Genomic DNA, 23,167 nt, shown 5'->3' on the forward strand with positions numbered 1-23,167 from the left:
TACAAAACATTTTAAAATAAATGGTATATAAAAATAGATAATACATATAAAAATTTGAAATTGATAATATATATGGAAAAAAATTTAAAGTAAACAATAAAACAATTTAAAATGAATAATACATAAAACAAGTTTAAAATAAATAATGTATAAAGCATTTTAAAATTTATAATACACAAAGCAAATTAAAGAATGACATATATGAATAATTTTAAAATAAATAATATATAAATTAATTTAAAAATAATTAATAAGAAGTTTAAAATATATGATACGTAAAAAGAATTAAAATAGACAATATAATTATATTTTATAATAGTAACAGTTCAAGGGTAATATAAAGAGAGTCATTTGAAATATATAATATACAATAACTTAAAATATAAAATAATTTGAAATATATATATATAACAAAATAATTTTTAAAGAATTATAAAGATATAAAAAGCTTGAAATAAACTATATGTATACATATATATAATGGGTAAGGAATAAAGAAATAAATAATACATATAAAATAGATTAAAGTGGCATATATACATAAAGTAAGTTAAAATAAATAATATGAATTTGAATAAATAGTACATTAAAATAAGTTAGAATAGATATAAATAAACAACATATAAAATATTTGAAATAACATATAAATGAAACAAAAAAAAGAGAGTTAATAAATGAATTAAATAGATTTAGGACATGGCTAAAAACAAATTAAAATTCGGGTATAAAAGTATAAATATTGGATAGTTAATTAGGGATCAAAACGAAAACCAAACAAGATCTGAGGGTCAAATTTAAAAAAATAAAAGAAGATAGAAAATGGGGGTTAATTGAACGAGGTTGCGAGAGAGGAGGACTAAACGCACAAATTTCCTTTTTAGGGAAAGTTCACAGACCCCACCCCCAAAACGACGTCATTTCAAGGGTGAAATAAAACCCAAATTTCATTCACTCTTTTTGATCTGCCGTTCTCTTTTGTTTTCCAAGGAAAAAACAAAACACCCTCTCCCCCTTTTGTCTTTCCAACGATCGGGCTCCCTCACCGCCCACCGTACCACCACTATTTTCGGTGGCCGGTGACGCGCAACAATAGGTATTTCAACCCCGTTTTTGGGACCCTTTGAAGGCCGAGTTTTCAGCCAAACAATGCGGAAATGAAAGGGTCTCTCCCTCTCTAAACGACGCGACCCCGACGGCGGAGGAGGGATCTCCAATGACGAAGCCCCGAGCGATTCCAGTGAGGCCCTCTACTCCCTCCTTTTATTTATTTTCGTGCCCACTTTATTTAATAGATTTGCAAGTAAATATAAAAAGAAACTAAAAGAGATTAGCAATGAAATGAAAACAAAGAGAATAAATCAGAAATCACCCTTTTTTATCTGTTTTGCTCTTGATTTTTATTGCTAAATGTTCGTGTCCAAAAAAAACTACAAATGGATGTTTCGACTTTTATAACCGAATTACATAGATTCGTTTTTTGTTTTTTTCTTCTTGTCTGCTATTTTTTCTTCTTCGTTTCTTGTGTTTCACGTGCTAGTTTCGTCTTGCAAGTGTCAGACGCGTGGAAGGCCGATGGTTGGTGCCCCAAGCGGTGGTGGTGGCGCGCGTGATGGCCAAGGGGAGGGGGAGTGGCGGCTGAACTTTGGTGGCTAGGGTTAGGGTGGCTGCTGAAAAAAAGTTTAAGATAGTGGGCTGACTTGGGCTTTAGGGTTTTAGGTTATTGAGTTTATTTTGGGCTAAAATTTGAGTATTGGGTTTTAATTAGGTTTTGTTTTAATTTTGGGTCATGTATTGGACTATTTTTTGTTTATTTGGTTTGGGTTCTTTTAGGCCAAAATTGCCTATTATATTTACACCTACCTTCAAATTTTATAGAAAAAGAAAATAATATTAAGAGGACTTGCTCTTATCATGAAACATGATTTTACTCAAATAAAATTTTATTAGAGTCTAATTTTAATTGTAGGGTCAATGAAAAGTTAAAACATCTTAAAAAATCATAATGTATAATATATTATTAGTATTAGACTAATAGCAATTTATACAAGCTAAATATTCTAATCAACAGGGCAAAAAAATTAACTTTTTATGCATACTATTTTTATCATAAGAAAATTTTATTTTGTAATTCTCGTTGGTAAATTACCAGATAAAATATAATTCCCTTCACAACAATAAAAGTTATTTAAGTATTTTTAGTGTCATGAGAATGTAATATGTAAAACACGATATCGCACCAGCAGTAAAAATTTGTAACCAAAATGCTAATTTTAATCTATATTTAAGAAATACAAGATTATCTGAGACTTTCTCCAAGGATATGAATTAATGTTATCTAAAAATATAAATCAATTAAGATACTAGTGATCTCATACAAAATTAATATTCCAAAATCATTCCATCAATCTTGCATAAAAATCCTATTTTATAAAAGTAAAACCACCATTTTATTTTTTAGAGATTAAAACTTGAAAAAGAAAAAAGAGAATAATAGTTATCAAATTAAACAAACTTAAAAGCATTGAAAGATTGATAATTTATCTTGTAAAAATTATGAAAAGATGTGAGAAAAATAAAAATATCTGTTTTCATAAACATTCAAGGATTTGTCCCCACAACATGAGCTGATTATGAGAATAAAAATTCATTAATTAAGAAGTTGTAGTCACATTCAAATGGCAAAGTTACTGTCAATGGATCCTACACGAAATTTGTAGCCCACCTTTTTTGAGAACAATGTGCAATATTCTGTGTTTGTTTGTTTTAAATTTCTAGTAAAATTAAGTGATAGGTGTTGGATTTTAATTGGTAATCCAATTAGGATTGTGATATAATTTCATTAATCGGATATTATTTGCTAATTAAGTTGATTAAATATGATGTTCCTACTTTAACTTTTAGAATTGTTGATATCAAAAGAAGACGTGGAGGAAATTGAGGTTGGTTCATCTTGTTTGAATGGAGACTCGTATGGATTGAGTGGTGGAAGAAAGCTATGAAGGAGGAGAAGCTTTGACAAAAGAAATAGTGTGGTTGGAGTTCAGAGTAGAAGGTGAGCTTCAAGGTTGAGAGGTGTATTTGTATGGGTTTACCTCTCTTGCCACGTGTTGTCCTCTTGTAGATTTGATGGTCTCTTCCATGGTTTCATCATATTCATTGAAAAATGTTATGGGAAATCACGGTTTAAAGAACAGTCTTGAAAACGTTTATTTAAAAGCCATTTTAGATATGTTGTTTTGTTGTTTACCATCAATGATATTTATTAATGTTTTCCTTAAAGGTGATTAGGGATGGAAGCTACTTCTTGAACTTTAGGGGTCAAGAAAATTTCTGCAAAACAAAGGGTAAAGTATGGGGTGTTAGAGCATGTGTTTCTAGATGCTTTTTCATATTTAAGTTAAAAGAGGAAGAGATAATGGGAATAAGGTATAAGAAAATATTTTGGTGAAGTAATAGCAAAGTTGAAGTTGAAGGAGAGTGTACTTAAAAAAGTTAAACTGGGGTGTCAATTGCCCTGATGTACGTTGTTACTTGCGCAAGCCCCTTGCATGAAATTGATTGAAACATACATTCTTGGCAACTACTATGTGCATGCTAGTACTTGGGGACCAAGCTGCTCGTTGCATGGGGTTGGCTGGAGCGGATATTTCATTGGCCTAATAGGATTGTCCTTGAGGCTTTTCTTTTGTTGGTATTGTCTTTGAAGGTTAAGCACTATTTGTTGTGCTAAGTGTCATATAACCTGGGCCTCTTGAGCCATTTATTTCTTTGGGTTTAAGGCGTATATCTTTAAACTGGTATAAAAAAAAAATCTAGGTCTTTTCATGTCTTCTTAGTGATGAAACTGGTAAAATCTTAAACCTATTTGATTGTATAAAAATTATATAGTAACTTTATCTTAAATTTTTTACTTATGATTTTATATTTTTGTTGTATCTCAAATCATATATAACCAATATATATATATATATATAATTAAAATAGTTTTAACACAATTTCATAAAATTTATATTATTGATATTTTAATAATTTAATTATCTATTTTATGTTTTATTCAGATAAATATTATTTTTAAGTTTAAAATAAATAAAAAATATTTTGTATAAAAAATTTTGACATAACAAATACAATTATATTATTAAAATATTATATAAAAATTTGGAAAATATATAAAATTACAATAGAGTTGCACATGCAAGTCCCTAAGTTTAGGATTATTCAACACTAATTCAATGTAATGGAATATATTTTATGCCAAGAAGGGGACAAACTAATGTGATGTGACCTTGTAAGCATCATTATGAATTCAAACAAATAATTTAAGCCAACCATATATTATTATAATTTGAATCTAAGTTTATTCTTAAAGATCCCATCAATCAATCAATAAATAAAAATTAATTATTTTCAAAGATGTATTTTATAATTAAACAAAAAATTAAAGCCAGTCAGCTGCAAATTCCTTCAAAATCAGATGGCTTCACCTTGAAAATACGTCAGAGAGCTAATTATTTAATTGAAGGTGGTTGATCTTTCATCAGTCACCAAAAAGTGTTTATTTGTCTTGCACCCTTTTAAGCCTGCTTTCTATTATGCCAATTCTTTGTATAATTAGATGCTCGAATCGGCATCCAATCTTTTATGTGTTGCTCCTGTAAGTGTCAAATTTTTTCGAAAGTGTACGAATAATAATTTTTAAAATATTGTATATTAATTATTAATTTTTTCTTAAGTAATATTTGACTTAACTGTCATGTATTCTATGCAAAATACGTTAGTTTTATTACAAACTGAGGTTTAGTGCGCGAAAAATTCTTATTTGAACACTTTTATAATTATTTGACCCTTATGTAAGCAAATCATAGAAGGTTGGGCTCTAATTTAAACATTTAACCTACTAATAAGGTCCTTCCGTCAATGCAACTATTAGTTTAAACATTAAATGGCAGCTCAAATATAACGTGGAGTATTTTTAAAACAAATGGCTCAATTTATAAATATATGTGTACCCATGAAAAGCTTTGCATTTTAATTGTTAAAAAGAACTAATAAATTCCATTGACATTCTCTCTCTCTCTCTCTCTCTCTCTCTCTCTCTATATATATATATATATATATATATATATATATATATATATATATATATATATATATATATATCATGTTAGATGTAAGTTGTTTATATAATAGGTATATATTTTTTACAATTTAATTAACATATTTTAAATATGTTCCACATTAGATTTGAACCGACATTTAACTCTCAAATTAACTGCTAACAAGAGGACCTCGTCGATATAATGATAATGTTTTGAGGATTCAATTAAAATATCTTGAAGTTTGGGGTTCATGGGCTAATCTAGAATACAATAGGTGTACATGTATTTACAATTTGATTTATATATTCTAAATATGCTCCACATCTGATCTGAGTTGGCACTTGATGTTTAAATTGATTGAGATTAACATAATGACCTGATTGATACAATATTAATACATTAAGGACTCACATAGAATATTATTGAAATTCATAGACCAACTTAAAATACAAGTATTAGTTTGAGAATGTTTAATTGAGATTTAAGCTCTTTTCAATGGCTTTTGCTTACCTGCTCCATTTTCCCAACATTCAAACCTAAACCAGCAAATTTAACATTAAATTAATAATATTATTATAAAAATAAACAACGAGTAAAATACTTTTTTATTTTATTTTCCACCTTCGTTTTTACTTATATGATTTTATATTTTATTGTTGTATGATTACAACTCAAAAAAAAAAAACCATTATTTCATTGAAATGGAAGATATTTTATGCCAAGTTGGGGACAAATAAATGCAAACAAATAATTTAAACCAACCCTATGTTTATTATAATTTTATAATTAGAATCAAAGTTTATTAAACATCCATTAAGAACTAAATTTTTTTTACTTATCCAGACTGAAATTCTTCCCGAAATTTGGAAGGGTTTAGGTAAAAATATAAGGCCCGAAAAATGAGTTTGGGCAAAAAAATTAAATCCGTTTAAAACATTAAGCTCGACCCAACCCAACTTATTTTTAAATTTATAATACTTTATATTATGTTATCTTTATAAATTATGTAATTATATGACACATTAAAATAAATCTATACTAAATATATAATACTACACTAATGTAAACATTAAAATAATGTTAAGATGACTATATAAAAATTCAATAAATAAAATAAATAATAAGATTATTAAATATTAAATTAAAATAATATAAATATCTTAAAAATTAAAAATAGTACGAGCAAACTTAAAATAGGTTTGAGTTAATCTTTTGTAAATATGGTTGGGCTTGAGTAAAAATTTAAACCTAAATTTCAGGTCGAGTCGAGTATAAACAAAAATAAAATATAGTAATTACAACAGTGATTTTAATCCTATTCGAATAAAATAGTATTTAAATAAAATCAAGTCAACAATTAATTAATCCTCTTTAAAGAAAAGAAGGAAAATAAAAATTCAAAATGTATATTTATGATTAAACAAAAAGCATAAGAGTCAGCTGATTATTTCTTGAATTAGAGAGCTAATTAATATTATTAACTGAGAGTGGTTGATCTTTCATTAATCACCAAAAAGTGTTTCTTTGTCCTAAACTCTGGTTTCGTATATTAAACTTAGGATTATGTATTTGCGTAATCCTAATTACAGATTTAATAATATTATTACATTCAATTATGACACCTAAAACCATAAATATTCAAACTTTAAACTTAATTAATTTGTTTTAGTCGAGTCCTCGATTTGGATTAATTGCACCAGGTCCCTCAAACTGTGATCCAAACTCTAAATTAGCTCTAAACTTTAAAATGTTTGAATCGAATCTTTAGAGTCTCAATGCCATATTAATCGAGCCATTCCATTAACTTATCCGTTAAATGCTAATTCAAATATGATGTACAACATGCCAAGGGGCAACTAAACGGAGGGTGTGAGGGTTTTGGTTCAATTATTATTTAGGTCCTGCTAATTTATAATTAAATGAATTGAGCCTCCCTAACTTTTCTTGGTTTAAACACCTTTTAGGTCTCTACCAATTCCGAATTAGACAAAATGACCTTGATCCCCAATTTTTTGTTTAATTGTGAATTTCGGAATTAGGCAAATTAGATTCTCTCCTAATTTATAATTTTTAAATTGGTCGCTTAACAAATAAGATTTGAGAAACTTTTTTAATTTTTAATTTCTTATTCTATCTTCTTCTTTGTTTATCTTTTCGTTTTACATTCATCAAGTTGATATACATTTGCGATTTTCGCTTTTCTTTTTTTCCCCTCGTATGGTAGCATATAATAATTTGTATTAAAACGTAAAATTGTAAGATCTTGTCTACTTTTTTATTTATAATTTTGTTCAAATTTTAAATTAACCATATCTGTTAACTTTATATATATATATGATTTTTAATTACAATTTAATTTTCAATTGATATTTTTCTATAATTTTAAAATATATAAAAATATTTGAAATTAATTTAAAATATTAAAACCATATTTCATCTGGTACACGATGATATAAGGTGACATTAATAGAATTTTATTGAAATACACAAATAATTTTAACCAAAATGAAACTTAAATTATTTGGTATCCATGCTTAGATCCCAGATATTTTATCCTGATTTCGTCATTACACCAGATGTCCAAATGAAAAATCTGAATCAACATTCAATGCCCAAATCTTAGGTTAAGTTAGATTAATACAATATCAATATTTCAAAAATTTAATTAGAACGTTTTAAAGTTTATGGATCAATTTAAAATCAATGTAATAGTCTGAGGATGGTTAATAAAATTTAACCCCCAAACATCCGACCTTTATGATCACGTTACAAAATGCAACTCATTCAAAAGGTTAAGAAAGCCAAGACAACGACCCCGTCTTCACATTGTTTTCATTTTCAAAGTCTTTCCTTTACCTGCTCCATTTTTCCCACCATTCAAACCTAAACCAGCAATTTCAACATTTAATTAACAACAAATCTTATTATAAAAGTAAACAACGAATAAAAATAATAAAATCCCATTTTTTTTCCTTTTGCATCTTCATTTTTTTTTTCTCGGCAACCAAACAAACCTTTCATAAATCTTTCTTGAGAAAAAGGCTGAACTTAGCTATTCAATGGACAGGTTAGTGAAAGTAGATGTGAAAGAAGTCGAAATAGTGTTCATGAAAGGCCAAAAAACCACTACGAATTTCACTTTAACGAATCTCATGCACACCATGTCTGTAGCTGTTTGTTTATCCACAAAGAACTCATCTTTCTTCTCTTTCAACAAGCAATTTTCAATAATCCCACCCCTTTCATCTGCAACCTATACTCTCTTCTCCCAGCCGTCGGATCAACCTCCTTTGACAAACCCCCCCGATGCTATTACCGTCAAAACCACCATGCTTCCTTTAGGGAAAGCCCACCATGACGATCTCCGCCGTCTGTTTTCCAAGCCTGGACCTCACGTGTTCAAGGACGCTACTTTACCGATCTCGTTCACCGGTCCCCACGTGATTCAACACCTCATTTCGAGCAATACCCAGATGACAGATATGGATATTTGGTTCAGCAAAGCGATTTCCGGGTGTTTCGGGGATCAACTCACGGTGCTGCTCAAATCCGCTATCGTTTCAGGGAAAGTTGGTTTGGTCCGTACACTGATCGACCACGGTGGGGATGTGAACGACAAGGATGATAAAGGAAGGTCTTTGGTCTCCCTAGCGGTCGAAGCTGGACATGTTGATGTCGTCAATGCCTTGATTTCATCTGGTTGTGAAATTGATAACACGGTTGACCATGTCTTGCACTATGCAGCAGCAAAAAACAGAGTCGATTTGATGGATGTTTTGTTTCGAGGTTATAAAAACATGGATTTGATTGATTCCATTGATTTCAATGGCCGAACCCCAATTCATATATCTGCAATTCACGGACACACCGAATCGATTAAGTTCTGTTTATCACTAGGTGCCGACCCTGAAGTTTTAAACGTCAATAAATGCACCCCACTTCATTTAGCCGCTCTGGGAGGTCATTTAAGCGCCGTGGAATGCCTGTTGGAAGTATCCAATTATACCAAATACGCATTGAACGGACAAGGGAAGACCGCTTTCGCGCTTGCAGTCGAAAACGACAGGTCGAACTTGTATGATCCATTGCATTTAGGTGACGCGTTGCACCGTGCTGCGAGGATCGGAGACGTGAATGGGATGAAGTGTTGCATCAGCGAGGGGGCGAACATGAACGGGAAAGATCAGAATGGGTGGACGCCTTTACATAGGGCGGCATTCAAAGGTAAAACCGAGTGTGTTCGGGCTTTGATTAGCTACGGTGGTGATATTAACGGTGTTGATAACAACGGGTACACGCCGTTGCATCGCGCGGTGGAGGCGGGGCATGTTGAGGCTGCTTTGGTGTTGATCGGTCATGGGGCTAAAGCTAATGTGAAGTGCCTTAAAGGTATTGGTATGGGGGTGGCTTTGAAGTCAGATTGTTCTAAGAATCATTGTTGTTATCGTAGTTCATTTGTTCAACCTTTGTGATTGATAGATTTGATGATTTGCCTGTTTTGGGGTTGTTTTTTTAGCTTTGAAATGTGCTGAGCCGTGTAAAATTTTTCACTGTATAATATGGGATTTAGCCAATGGTGTTTACTTGGTACAGTGATCTCATCTTCTTCCTTGGTTTCAAGTAAAAACCAAGACATTTAACAAATGTTAAGCAAAGCTTAAACAGACAGTTTTATTAAATATATGAAACTATTAGTGTGGACATTGTATGTTGCCTGAGTAATGTATTAAGAAGTTACCTCGATTGTACTTGACTAACACATATTCAGAGTAGTGGTTAATATTCCAGTTAGACACCTCTTGTCTTGGTCAAACAAATTCGGAAGAGATTATCCAATACTTGGCATCAGGACCATTATGGATAAAATGGGTGCAACTTGGCAGGATTGAGGGAAAGGTCCATAGCAGCTCTTTGTTTTCTGGGTATAGCTAGGACAAGCACAAGATGGATCCCCTTATAACCACCTGTATCGAGTGACTATAGGGGGTATTATTCGAGGACTACATGGTGGATGGTTACTGGGATAAAATGAGCCCCCGTGCTACATTCGTAGTCTTCTGGAAGATGGCATTTAGTCGGTGATGGACTATCTGAGAGTCCTTCAGACCGGCGATAGCTAAGCTTGTTCATTATACCAAAAAAAATCACTACCATTTGCACATAGTGTAGAGTGGATTTAGAGATAAAACAACATTTAGACTCTGCTTATTTCAATATAAAATTTTTATGAAAAATATTTTCAGTGTTTTCTAATATTTATTTTATATAAAATAAGATAATCAATATAAATAAATTTTCGATCAACATGAAATTATCTCATTATTCTCCTAAATCATCTTATCAAAATTTTTTCTGCGAACATATTTTCTAAAATGATAAAGTTATCTTCACTGTAACATTCCTATATACTTCCCGCCTAATCTAAAATATTGCAAGTCCCACAAATACCTTTCCACGTTGGGGATCCTAGTGATTTCAAAACAGCCAATCAAATCACAGGTACTTCACCTATCTTCACGATGGTGATCCACTTTGGCGATCTGCGTGAAACCCAAATAACCAATCAGAACGCACCTTCTCCTTCCTATATAGTCCCCAAACCGCCGAAATCAATTCTCACCACCTCCCTCCAAAATCAATTTCAAACATTTCAAAATTCTCCATTCATTCAAAACAGAAAATTGAAAAATCTACAACCATGAGTTCAGCCGCCGTAGCAGCCAAAGGAGGTCGGGGCCGGGGCCGAGGTAAGCCAACGGCCAAAGCCGTTTCCAGGTCTAGCAAAGCTGGTCTCCAGTTCCCCGTTGGCCGCGTCGCTCGTTTCCTCAAGAAAGGACGGTACTCTGAGCGCGTTGGATCTGGCTCTCCTGTCTACCTCTCCGCCGTCCTCGAGTATCTTGCCGCTGAGGTTTGTGAAATCGAGATTCCTCATTGGTTTATGTGAAATTCCAAAGGTTTTGAAGAGGATTTAGGTGATCTTATTTACCAATTCTTTGATCTTTACAGGTTTTGGAATTGGCTGGAAATGCCGCAAGAGATAACAAGAAGAACAGAATCATCCCGAGGCATATTCAATTGGCAGTGAGGAACGACGAAGAATTGAGCAGGCTGATGGGAGGTGTGACGATTGCGAACGGAGGTGTTTTGCCTAATATCAATCGAAGTCTATTGTCACGGAAGGCCGGGAAAGGTAAAGTAGAGACCGGTTCCGCTTCTCAGGAATTTTAGGTAATTTTGTGTAACATAGTATGTAATGGAATTACGTTCCTGTTATTGCAAATATCATTCCTAGTAATGAAATCGTTGAATTGAGTTTTGTTGTAAGCATTTTTTTGCCTTTTCTCCATTGTCTTGGGTGATTCATATATTTTCATCATTTCCCTTGGAAGTACTTTCCGCCAACGCTGACCGTAACCTACCTATATGGCACAATAAATGAAACTTTGCCCCAACGCTGTCTCCTAGAATTAATAATATAAACTGTATGTAAACTACACTCACTGGTTAAAAGGTTGGATCTTTTACAACTTCTGAGCTATGTGTACAAAGCAAAGGTTTCTTCCAAGGGTGGAGCTAGGGGGTGATAAGGTCTTGGTACTTCTTGAAATTTATGGAAGAATTTACCATTGCAGGTAATCGTGGGACTTGTACATCATAGTTATGCAAGTGAGTTGCAATCGCGGGGCTTCTTTTTGGTAAATAGGTTTTAAGTTTATTAATTAAAATTTTATTTGGTTTAAAATATCAGAAAATATATCAACTAAATTAATTAAATCAAACTTTGGAATCAATGAAACTGAAAAAGAAAACTTGATTTTTGTTTATAAAATTTTTACATCCTTATAAAGGTAAACACTTGGTGGTTTGTTTAATTGAATATAGATATGTGTATAGGTTGTTAAAGCTTGAATTTAAAAATTTTCAAGTTTTTTAAGTTTGATTTGTCCAAGTAGTTCATTATTATTTTAAAAAATAATATATTAACATATCTATTATAATTATTTAAAATAAAAATATGTCTTGAAAATATTTAATTTAAAATTTGATTGGGTTGGGCTAGGCCAGGGGAAATTTCCCATTTTTCTTTTCCCTCTTTTATCTTAAGTTTGACTCAAGTTGAGTTGGGCTGAATTGTATAACTCATAGACAAGTTAAAATGAGCATGGTATTTAAAATTATTTATTGTTAGAGATGAAATCACCTTAGAAAAGAAGATGCATGTCTAGTTACTTTGGGGAATGTGGATCCTAGAATTCAAAATTTTTTACGATACTATTGGTTTTGATCCTACTTATTTTACAAATAGGTATGATATGTTATTTGTTCCTTACATTGTGAGTTAATCATCATCAGTCCATCTTATTTGGTTGTGCTTTATGGGACGAGATTGAGGAATCGTTTGTTTAGTTATTTGACATTTGATTGGAAGCGGTGTTTCGTAGGGCTAAGCTAAAAAAGCCTAAAAATTAAAAATTAATTTAGACTAAAATATTTAAGTTATTTATAAAATATAAGTTCAAAAATTATGGTCAACCCCATTAAATTGAATATTCTTTTTCATCATCCATAGCTCTCAAATTGTTTTTTTTTTTTCATTGTCCATAGCTCTCAAACAAAATAACGGTTACCTATCTTTTATACGTTCATTTCCTACTGAATAAAAGTGCCGTTAACTTGGAAAACTGTTCCAAAAAAAGTAGAGTTTGGCTGGTGAATGGCTACCAAGATGATTAAGGATTTGATTGTATTCAACTATAAATATTAAAGATGTGAGAAAGGGTTGAGATTACCCATTTTAAACCTTGGAATTGATGCCATTGTTCTCATGGCGACATTTCCCCCAAAATTTTGTATTTATGTCGGTCATTTTAAAAAGAATTAGGTGTGTTTTCATCTTTTCTGGCAGGACAAACCTTTTGCTGTAATCAAAAATCAGAACATGTTTCATTGAAGATTATTTTATAACCTCTCGTTTGACTTGAGAAAGATGGGACTATTCTTTTGTCACTCGGATTGTTGACTTCTCTATCGAACATTTGATGAGATTAAACGTTTATTGCGCCATGTCACACTAATGAATAAGGGAATTTCTCCTATAAATACATTGATGAACTAAAAAGAAGGAATTAATCTCTTAATACCCTAAAGTTAATATGAGCAATTGTCTCTTTAATTAGTCTGTCCTCTTGTCTTTGTTCTGACTTTCGATCTCTTTAGGTGAACTAGCCTCCTCTACACTGTCGTGATCTCATCCTTGTACTCCTCCCTTGTTGGAGGAACTTTTATCAATAGTTTTAATCAGCAATATTAGTTTTCATCACAATTATTTTTGATATTTAGGAAAATAAGAGTATTGAGAATCTTGCTTTATCATTAACTTTTCTAAATGATTAGAATATTGAGAATCTAATTATTTTAATTTCATTTCGAATATGACATTACAAGCTGTAATATAAAATTGTGACTAACCCACCTTACTAAATAGCCAAAATGTGTTTTAGAGAAAATAAAATATTTGTAATTCTAAAGAGTTAAAGAATAAAGGTATAAAAATTTTGAAAACATTGGCCATTTGTTTTTTAATGAAATTGTGAAATAAATGAATAAAATTAAAATTATTCCCTTCTTTCCTTTAATATATTTTTAATTATCTTTATATCTTATAAGGTTGATAAAGGATATTACTCTTTCTTATTTAGCTTGAATTTGAATCTTTGACCTTATGATAAGATCTATTTATGTTTATGTCCGAACTCGGTCCAACCCGACTCATAAAAAATCCTCTCCCTTCCTTCTCTCTTGGGGCGAGAAATTTTTATTTTTTAAATATTAACATAATTATTTGAATTAATATTAATATAAATATTAGAAAATAACAAATGGGTATTGGCGTGGCTCCATATGATTGGTCAATGGTTTTCTTTAAAAGGTGAGGTATAATTTGTGAATTAATCCTTTGAGAATCTAGAAATTAAACTATCATCATCTGCTTGTTTAAAACAAATAAAGAAAGGTTCTTCTTCCATAGTGCTAATTGGTGTATATGAAATAAAGCTGATTAAGACATATCAATTTGTATTTCTCTCTACCCTATACTTATATTAGAATTTATAAAATTGGAATATAAAGATAAGAATATATATATACATATATCTCCTGGCTGTCACGATATGTTCTTTCCTATTAAAAAAATGGGGACAAAGTGATTAGGTGGTATTTGATTGGCAATGGAAGGAATATAATGCATTGCTTTCCTTTCCTTTACGATGCGGATACCATACTGCTTAACAGTTCCAAGCTAGGTTAATTAAGGTATTTATTTTTTGACCCCTCCACTTGTATCTATAAATGGTACTCCCTTTGTGATAACATTTTATGTATAAAAAAATTATATTGATATATGTTATCATTTGTTTCTCTGATAGAGCATAAAATTCTACATTATCAATACTGTTATATTCTATTCGTACGGTTCAGAAGGTCAACCCGATGAGTGGTATGAATAGACCCTTAAGAGGAATTTCTCGTGAAAATTCATTGTTTAACAATGAGCGATAGTGGCGAATCCCATGATTAAGTTTTTGGGAGTTTAGTAAAAAATTCAAAAATTTTAAGAGTTTAATGAGAATTTTTTTAAAAAAATTAAGGGTTTAATTAAATTTTCGTGAGATTAATGGGAATTTCAAAAAAAATTAGGAGTTTAACTAAAATTTTCAAAAAAAAAATATTAAAAGGTATAATAAGAATTTTCAAAATTTTGGGGTCTTGGCGCTTATAAGAACTTGCTATTGACGAGCGAGCCCCGTTCATTAATTGCCTTGCGAAAATTCTACTATTACATCTCATTTGAGATGACGCATCATAACGACACTTTACCTAGGTGCATATCAACAGACCAATTGGTCACTTACCTTTGACCCACCAATAGTAACACGTGACACCTCAAACTAAGGGAAAAAGAATATATAAAACTCGAAGATGTAGATAGAAAGGGAGTTTTTCAATTTTTCCTCTCGAACTCTCTTTTACCCTCCTTTCTCTTACTTATTTCATCTCACCTCTAACTTCAGCCACCCAACTAGACGGCTCTCAGCCTTGTTCTAAACAAAGTGAACCTTCTATCTCCGGCCCCTATTCTTTCGTGTGCGAGCCGGATATCAACAAATACATTAAATATTAACCCAATAAGCTAATGTTTGAAAATGAAAATGGGGACTAAAAGTTGTTTACAACTTTGACAAGCCAGAAAGGATCGTGAGAGTGATCATAGAAGGCGAAATGTTTGGTTGGAAAATTAAAACCCAAAAGGACCGTCTTTCTTTTGGGGTGCTGACTGCTGAGAATAGAATCAAAGTGGTATTTAAGTTGTCCCCTTTATGATCAGTCTAAGAAAAGGGCTTTTGTGGCTACTTCAAAATTCCAACCTCTTTAAATTTAACTTTCCCCCCATTATTCAACCATATAATATTAAATCGGTATCAAATAATTTATATTTCATCTCAGTTAAAGTTTTGACATGTTTCAACTCATTTTAGTCAATACTGATTAACACAAAATGTTAATATTTTGAATCTAACTTTTATATTTTTTTTATTTTAACTATTTTAATTTTTCTATAATTAAATTTAAAACTTATATTTACATATAAATATATTTATATGGATGTAAATGAGATATATTTGAATATATATATATATATATATATATATATATATATATGATATTTACTTTATTTTTAACCAAAATAATATAATTTATTAAAAAATAAAAAATATTGTTGCGGAGGTCAACTCCTTCGTGGTATTGTCTACTAGATAGTGAATTAATCTCCAACAATCAAATATATTGTCTCTCTGGGAGACTTTGTCTATTTTACTTTGCCATAGTGATATCATGGATGCAGATAAAGGCTTTATAAGCAATATATAGCTCAATTATTATCCAAACGTTCTATATTGACATCATTTCTTAATCTTATAAGTATCACAAATCAAGGCATTCTTGACTCTACGAACTAGGCCCACTGGGTATGTGCTCTGGGCATGTTGATGCACAAAAGCCTCTATCAAAGAATAATGTTTTCATTTGTTGAGAAATCGATTAACTATCTAGTAAACAATACTTCAAAAATATCTTTCAAATAGATCAACCTATCAACAAAAATATATAAAGATAATATTTAAAAATATAAATAAATTCGAAACCATATTAATACATTACTTTGACTAATGTGATTTATTTCTTTATAGGCTTAGCCCCTCTGCCCTAGAAAGGCTTCATGATGATTAAAGTGGCATGGGTGACCAACACTTTGAATTTTTAATTGAGACTTTAAAAATAAATGATTTGTGGCCTTGACTTCAGGCTTCATCATACTTTACTGCAGTTTAGTTTTTAATTATTGCTTTATATATATATAATGCCATCTAATAGATGCTTAACAACAGTTTACTTACATTAATTTAATATTGCTTTAAAAGTATGGTATAATAGTATTTTTGAAAATTTTAATTTAACAAGAAATATTTTAAAAAGATTAAATATTTATTTAAATGATATTGAAATTTATTAATATTATGATATATAAAAATATATAGATTTAAATTATAATAAAAATTATTTTATTGTAATTCATTATTAATATTTTGATGTATGAAATATAAATTTTAAATATATTTTTTTATATTAATCTTATCATATATATATATATATATATATAATGTTTAGAACTACTCATAACCCTTGAACTCTTAAATAGGAGGACAATGTGCTTCGGCACATTCAAACACCAGTCCTCCTGCTAGGGATGAGCGTTCGATCGAAGTGAGACGAATCGAGTGAAATTTTTTTAAGTAAATCGAATTGACTAGTCCTATTTAATCATCCTAACTCGATTTGAAATTTTTTCGAATCGAATCGAGTGAGATGAAATTCAAGTCGAGTCTAATCGAGTGAAATTGTTCAAGTTAAATTAAAAAATTAAACATGTTAAATTAAAATCTTGTTACAGTATAACTAATTTCATATTAGAACACATAAATTTGAAATCATATATATTTGAAAACCTTTTCAAGGCAAAATAATAAAAAAATATTTTAGTATGATAAACTTTAATAATTAATTAACTTATTTAGGTTCTCAAAATTATTATTCTAGAATTTTTTTAATTTCTTTAAACTTCCTTTATATGTTTTTAAGGATATTTTTGAAATTTTTATAAATATTTTAAAACTTTAAAAATTATTTTGTATTTTTGAAAATTATTTTGATTTTTTTAATTCATTTTGCTTATTTTCAAACTTGACAGGGGCTAAAAAGTATTTACATCAATCTGTTATTTGAATTATTCGATTTGTAAAGTTCAACTTGATTCGAACTTGAAACTCAAATTACTTATTCGAGTTGACTCGAAATTTGAAATTTTTTTCAATTCGAATCGAGTTTTACTCACCCCTACCTCTTACACTAGCAACAATGTCAATACCGGTACCAATCAAACTACAATTCAATCCGCGTTTTAAATACTTCTTAAGTAATTAATTTAAGTTTTTATAACATTTAATTTAAATATTGAAAATATTATTTTAGATATTTAAATTATACAAATATATAATATTACATATTTTAAATAAATTTCTAAAAGGAAATGAAAGGAACATACTTTTGCTTATGATAAACTAGAGTAAATATATAACTTATCTCAAAAGTAATTTTCGAAAAATCAAATTTATGTTTGGTTTTAGGAAATAAATTCTTGAAAAAAAAAAAAACATGTTCGCTTGAAAATATATGAAATAAAGTATCTCGTAAATTTGAAAAGAAATTCCTGACTCAAGCCCATATAAACACAAAATATTTTTCTTTTTTTGAACTTTTTTCCAGATGTCATAATCTAATTGGCTAAAGAAATTCTTCATCTCCTCTGGTCTAGTCTATATATATACGTGTTGTTTGAAAGGCCATAGACCTTAGTCTTGTTCTTGCATGAATGTAATGCGAAAGCCTTGAATAAATAGGAAAAAAAAATCAACTCACTTCTCTTAATTTTTTTCTGTTTAGGGGGGTTTAATTCAATCAAGAGTTAGCCAGTTTGGTTTTCAAATGTCTTACAATATATCTGTTCCGCCTGATACATTCAATGAGCACTTCCTGTTTGATCTTCCTTTGGTTCCTCTCTACGATTCCTCATCCGATTACAATCTTCAATCTTTGATGACCCAACGAAACCCAATTGACGAATCCAATTGTTCAGACCAATTGGTTTCAGGGTCGCCATTAACGGACCAGCTTGAAAATCTCAGCCTTTATCAAACTACCCACTTTCCATCTTTCTCATTTGATCCAAATGCAGCAAATGAGTACCAAAGTTCCAGCAGCTTGAGTTTTCCGGCTGTTAAAAATGAAGAATCTCCAGTGGATTTCGATTCTGCTTTTAATATTGACAATGTAGCAAATTACTTGCAAAGGAGCTTTAGTAGCAATTCTTTCGAAACAAAGCCTAACTTTTCGTTCCAAACCGCTCCTAATTCTCTGATGGAACCCCAGAATTTTCAAGGCCAAACCGCTTTCAGCTTGCCGGAAAATACCTTTTTCGCCACACATATGAGGAAGGTTTCCAGCACCGGCGATTTAGAGGTATCCAGCACCACAAAACAAATTATGTTGTTCACTCTGTCTTTGTTTATTTATTTATTTATTTTAAATCTTGTTTGTTCCTCGACGATTTAGAATATGAGAAACGTGAATGACAACCAAAGGTCGACTATAGAGAATTCGTTAATAGAAGAAGTACCGTTCAAAGTAGGACGATACAACCCAGAAGAGAGACAAGAGAGGATTTCAAAGTACAGAGCAAAGCGTAATCTAAGGAACTTCAACAAAACAATTAAGGTTTTCTCAACTTTTTTCAATGATTATTATTAATTACGACATTAATTTGTTTTTGATTGTGTTCTAAACTAGTCATTACGGTTTGGTTTGGTTTGGTTTATGTTTGATTGCAAAGTATGCATGCCGTAAAACACTAGCAGACAATCGTCCTCGTGTACGAGGCCGGTTCACTCGCAACGATGACACTGTTGAGACTCCGAAACTCCCATGTAATTCAACTAGAGACGAAGATGAAGATGAGCTATGGGTACTGTATTCCAATCCATTCCTCATAGTTCAATGTGGCACCATTAATCGTTTCTGTTTCTGTATCTGTATCCAATACAATACAATATTTCGAAAAAAATTATCATTTTTCTCATTTTTTTAATGTATTAATTTGCAGGCGTTACATGAAGTGGAGGATGAAATCATGGGAAGAGCAACATTTATCAATAGTTTTAGTCAACAAAATCAGTTTCCATATCACCATGGTTGTTTCTGATATAAGAATACTGAGAATCTCGTTTTCAGAATAGTTGAAATATTTTAATTTCTTTCAAGAAAAAATATTTCTGATTGTAATATAAGATTCTACCAATCAAACCTGCTCGTTACCTTAGAGTATATTTTTAAAAAATAAAAGGTATCAAAATTTTGAAGTCACTGGCGCATTTGTTTCTTTAATGAAATTGTAAAATAAATAAATAAATAAAACTCAGAATTATTCCCTTCATTTTCTTTAATAAATTTTCAAATATCGTTCTACGTTACAAGATTAATCAATGATATATATTATTATATATTATTTAACTTGATTTCGAATCTTTGACTTCGTAATAAGATCTCATCATTATCATTATTTTATTGTAATGACGTTATGCTTTTTATTTTAAAGTGCACACACTTTAAATTTAAACAATGAATTTTATGACAATATTTTAGTCTCGTGATCATATATATTATATTCAAGGAAATAACACTATATTGAAAGAAATTTAAAAATTACAAGATTTAGGCGAGATAGTAAATGACTCACTTATCTTAACCAATGGTTGATGGTTCGATCCTTACACTGAATATGATATAGTTTTAAAATTCATGACCAATTGAAGATTAATAACTAGGCTCACTCTAATAGTACTTTGAGAGAATACTACTATATAAATTACTATTTTTTAAATAAAAAAGGCAGAATTACTTCCCATCTCATTATTTAAATGGTTATAATTGTTAATTTGGGAGATGCATGTACATGGTATAGACATAGTTCATTCTTTATATGAAGTGGAAGCACTTTAAAAAGTTCAAATTGTAGTATGTACATGCAATGATAATGTCAAGCAACTTTACTGTTAAATTGAGAAAAATAAACTCCAATGGAAGGTTGATTATTTATCAGCATAAAATACACATAAAAATCTATAGTGGGTAGAGTTACAAATTTTCTTTTCTTCGTTATAAAGCAATTGATGGATTTGATTGAAAAAAAATATAACATATATATGATGATATATTCTAAAGATGGATTCATTAGAATATGGATTGGTATGGTCAAACTCTACTTTGCTACATGGTTTTTTCTTAGGCTAGACCATTTATTTTATTTTATTTTCTTGATGAAATGGCTTGGGAAGTGGCTTCATTGTTCATACTTCAATTGGAAAACAACTATAGAAAAGAGGTCTATGATAAAATTTCAGGATTTTTTTATAAAAATATTTTAAAAATTAATTAATTATCACGATAGAGTGAAGGCTAAATTAATTACAAAATTGTATTTTGTTACACTAATTTTAATACAGTCTAATATATTAGCTGGTGAATTTTTTAAAAAAATTGATAAGAAAAAAAGCTAAAAAATCTAGTAAAAAATAATAAAAATTTATTTATTATTCAACACTATATAATAGCTTTTTTTCTAAATTTAATCCTAAAACCACTTCTACTTCCAAGCTTTTAATACTTTTTTTAACAGTATCATTTATCAAACTATATGAGAGTAAAAGAAAAAGAGAGGAAACTACCAAGAGAGCGCGGCTTGACACATTGATAACATTAATTAAATAAATATTTTTTATTTTTTTAATTTTTTTTAAAAAAAGTTTATTGATATCGCTAATCTATTAAATAACATCCAAAATTATTATAGCAAACATCTCATATTAGTAATTAATTTATTTTTCTTAAAATTTTTATAATTAATTAATTTTAATATTATTTTTATAAGAAAGCATAAAATTTCCAATGAGAAGATACCAGTCAAAGCAATTTCCCAAGTGTAGAGGATTGGTTTGTTTATTGTAACCCTTTTTGAGTGTTGTCAAATCCAGGGGCCATAATGATGGCTTAGCACTTAATGAAAAAGTGGATGGCATGAAAATTGATTCACTCTATGGAGAAATATATATAAACCCTTTGTTTGATCGTTCTCATTCCACTTAACACTATATTTTTACTAAATTTCGGTTCCTAAACTGGAAATAGCTGATTGAAAAATATAAAAAAATATATATTCTCTATTGACGGTAGCAGTAATTGTTAAATGTTAATCACGTGGTGTGGCTGATCTCATTTCTTAATTATATAAAATTAGAGTTTTAATTTCTATTTATAAAAATATAATATATTTTGTAGGGTGTATCTTGTATTTATTTGATACATTATAAATATTTAAAAAAATATTCAATGATTTATCGAAGAAGAGGTAAAATAGAAGTGACGTCGTGACGAAACGACGAAACCCCAAATAAATAGAATAGACATTATAGACTTTTACTATTTCGTTGTTTGCAGGAATCAATGAATCATTTATATTGAGAAAAGTGAATTAATGGAATTGAAAGAGATTAGAGCTATTGGCAAAGCACTTTTATTTTATTGTTTGAGAATCTAGAAATTAAACAAATAATCTGGTTGTTTAAAGACTTTTTTCTTTTTGTTAAAACAAATGAATGAAGGTTGTTGGCAAGAAAGCAAATAAAAATAATAAAGGGTGAGGCAAAGCAGATGTAAAGTGAAAGCATGTGTCAAGCTGATTAACACATATCAATTTGTATTTCTCTCAATCCTATACTTATATATTATATAATGGCATATAACAAAGAATATATATATATATATATATATATATATATATCCTGTCTGTCACCATTTGTTCTTTCCTATTAAAATATTGGTGGCAAAGTGATTAAGTGTCAATGTTTTTGTATTTTATTTGGCAATAGAAAGCAATATAATGCAATGCTTTGCTTTGCTTACCATTTCTTGTATTGATAATGAATAAAATAATTATATATTATAAAAAATAAATTATCTTTAATTTTAATTATTTATTATCATTTATTTTTATATTAAATATTAACTCAAGATGTGGAGTCAAAGTTGTTTAAGCCAAAAAGAATCTTTGGAGTGATCATAAAAGGCCATATGTTTGGTTGTTTAAAACCTAAAAGGACCATTTTTTTTCTTTTGGGATGCGGAGAATAGAATCAAAGTGATTTTTAAGTTGTTTCCTTTTTATGATAAGTCTAAGAAGAGGGCTTTTGTGGCTACTTCAAAATTCCAAAAACTTTTTATTTTTATAATGTTGGAGGAAAGTGAATCACAATGTTCGAATTTATATCATCTTAGTGTTAAACAAGAATTCCAATCATTGCTTTAAGTAAATTTTAACAGCCTTATTAATCACAATGGAGTGAAATGAGTCAGATTTTTACCTGTCCTGACCTCGACTCGATGTTTCTCTATAGACATGCTTGAACCTTAACTTGACTTTAGTCTTAAAAAGATTTAACTTATCGAAACTTAAACTAGAAAATTAATTGTGTCCTGACTTTGGTTTGACTTAAACTTAATTTAAACTTTTTTTTTTTTAAATTGTGATTAATAAATTAAAAAAATAATTGACATCTTCCCATTGAATTTGTTTTGTCCTTTTTTTTTTTTTTTTGGTTCAACGTCGAATTTACTGATAATGGTTTACTTTTTAAGGTGTTGTGATTTACAACAAAGACTATGCTTAAGATGACATACATAAGAGAAAAAAATGAAAATGAGAGGGAAATTTGGGAAAATAAGTTAAAAGGAGAATGGTGTGTAGAGGTGTATATGGGCCGGGTTAGGCTTAACTAAAAATTTAAGCCCGTTTGTTATGCCTGGGCTCGAGCCTGGCCCAAAAAATGGGCGTAAAATTTTGC

At 29.9% G+C, this 23,167-nt stretch overlaps 3 protein-coding genes and 1 long non-coding RNA gene across 4 annotated transcripts; all 4 read left to right on the forward strand.

Annotated features, from left to right (window-relative positions):
• The first annotated feature begins 965 nt into the window (after window positions 1-965).
• On the forward strand, window positions 966-1,917 carry LOC128279456 (uncharacterized). The gene is made up of 2 exons (XR_008269643.1): window positions 966-1,237; window positions 1,538-1,917. It is a non-coding gene; the product is annotated as an uncharacterized LOC128279456 (long non-coding RNA).
• A 6,002-nt stretch (window positions 1,918-7,919) lies between these two features.
• Window positions 7,920-9,743, forward strand: LOC108467894 (protein VAPYRIN-LIKE-like). The gene has a single exon (XM_017768710.2). It carries the CDS (start codon window positions 8,159-8,161, stop codon window positions 9,569-9,571), a length of 1,413 nt encoding a protein of 470 aa, XP_017624199.1. The 5' UTR covers window positions 7,920-8,158; the 3' UTR covers window positions 9,572-9,743.
• Window positions 9,744-10,690: 947 nt separating this feature from the next.
• Window positions 10,691-11,423, forward strand: LOC108467895 (histone H2AX-like). The gene is made up of 2 exons (XM_017768711.2): window positions 10,691-11,007; window positions 11,106-11,423. Exons 1-2 carry the CDS (start codon window positions 10,798-10,800, stop codon window positions 11,325-11,327), a joined length of 432 nt encoding a protein of 143 aa, XP_017624200.1. The 5' UTR covers window positions 10,691-10,797; the 3' UTR covers window positions 11,328-11,423.
• Window positions 11,424-18,069: 6,646 nt separating this feature from the next.
• LOC108468531 (uncharacterized) lies at window positions 18,070-19,663 on the forward strand. The gene is made up of 3 exons (XM_053031485.1): window positions 18,070-18,734; window positions 18,828-19,236; window positions 19,375-19,663. The coding sequence occupies exons 1-2, from the start codon at window positions 18,201-18,203 to the stop codon at window positions 19,020-19,022; spliced, it is 729 nt and encodes a 242-aa protein (XP_052887445.1). The 5' UTR covers window positions 18,070-18,200; the 3' UTR covers window positions 19,023-19,236; window positions 19,375-19,663.
• The last annotated feature ends 3,504 nt before the right edge of the window (window positions 19,664-23,167 follow it).

This window comes from Gossypium arboreum, chromosome 8 (genome assembly GCF_025698485.1).
Source record: "Gossypium arboreum isolate Shixiya-1 chromosome 8, ASM2569848v2, whole genome shotgun sequence".
NCBI lineage: Eukaryota > Viridiplantae > Streptophyta > Magnoliopsida > Malvales > Malvaceae > Gossypium > Gossypium arboreum.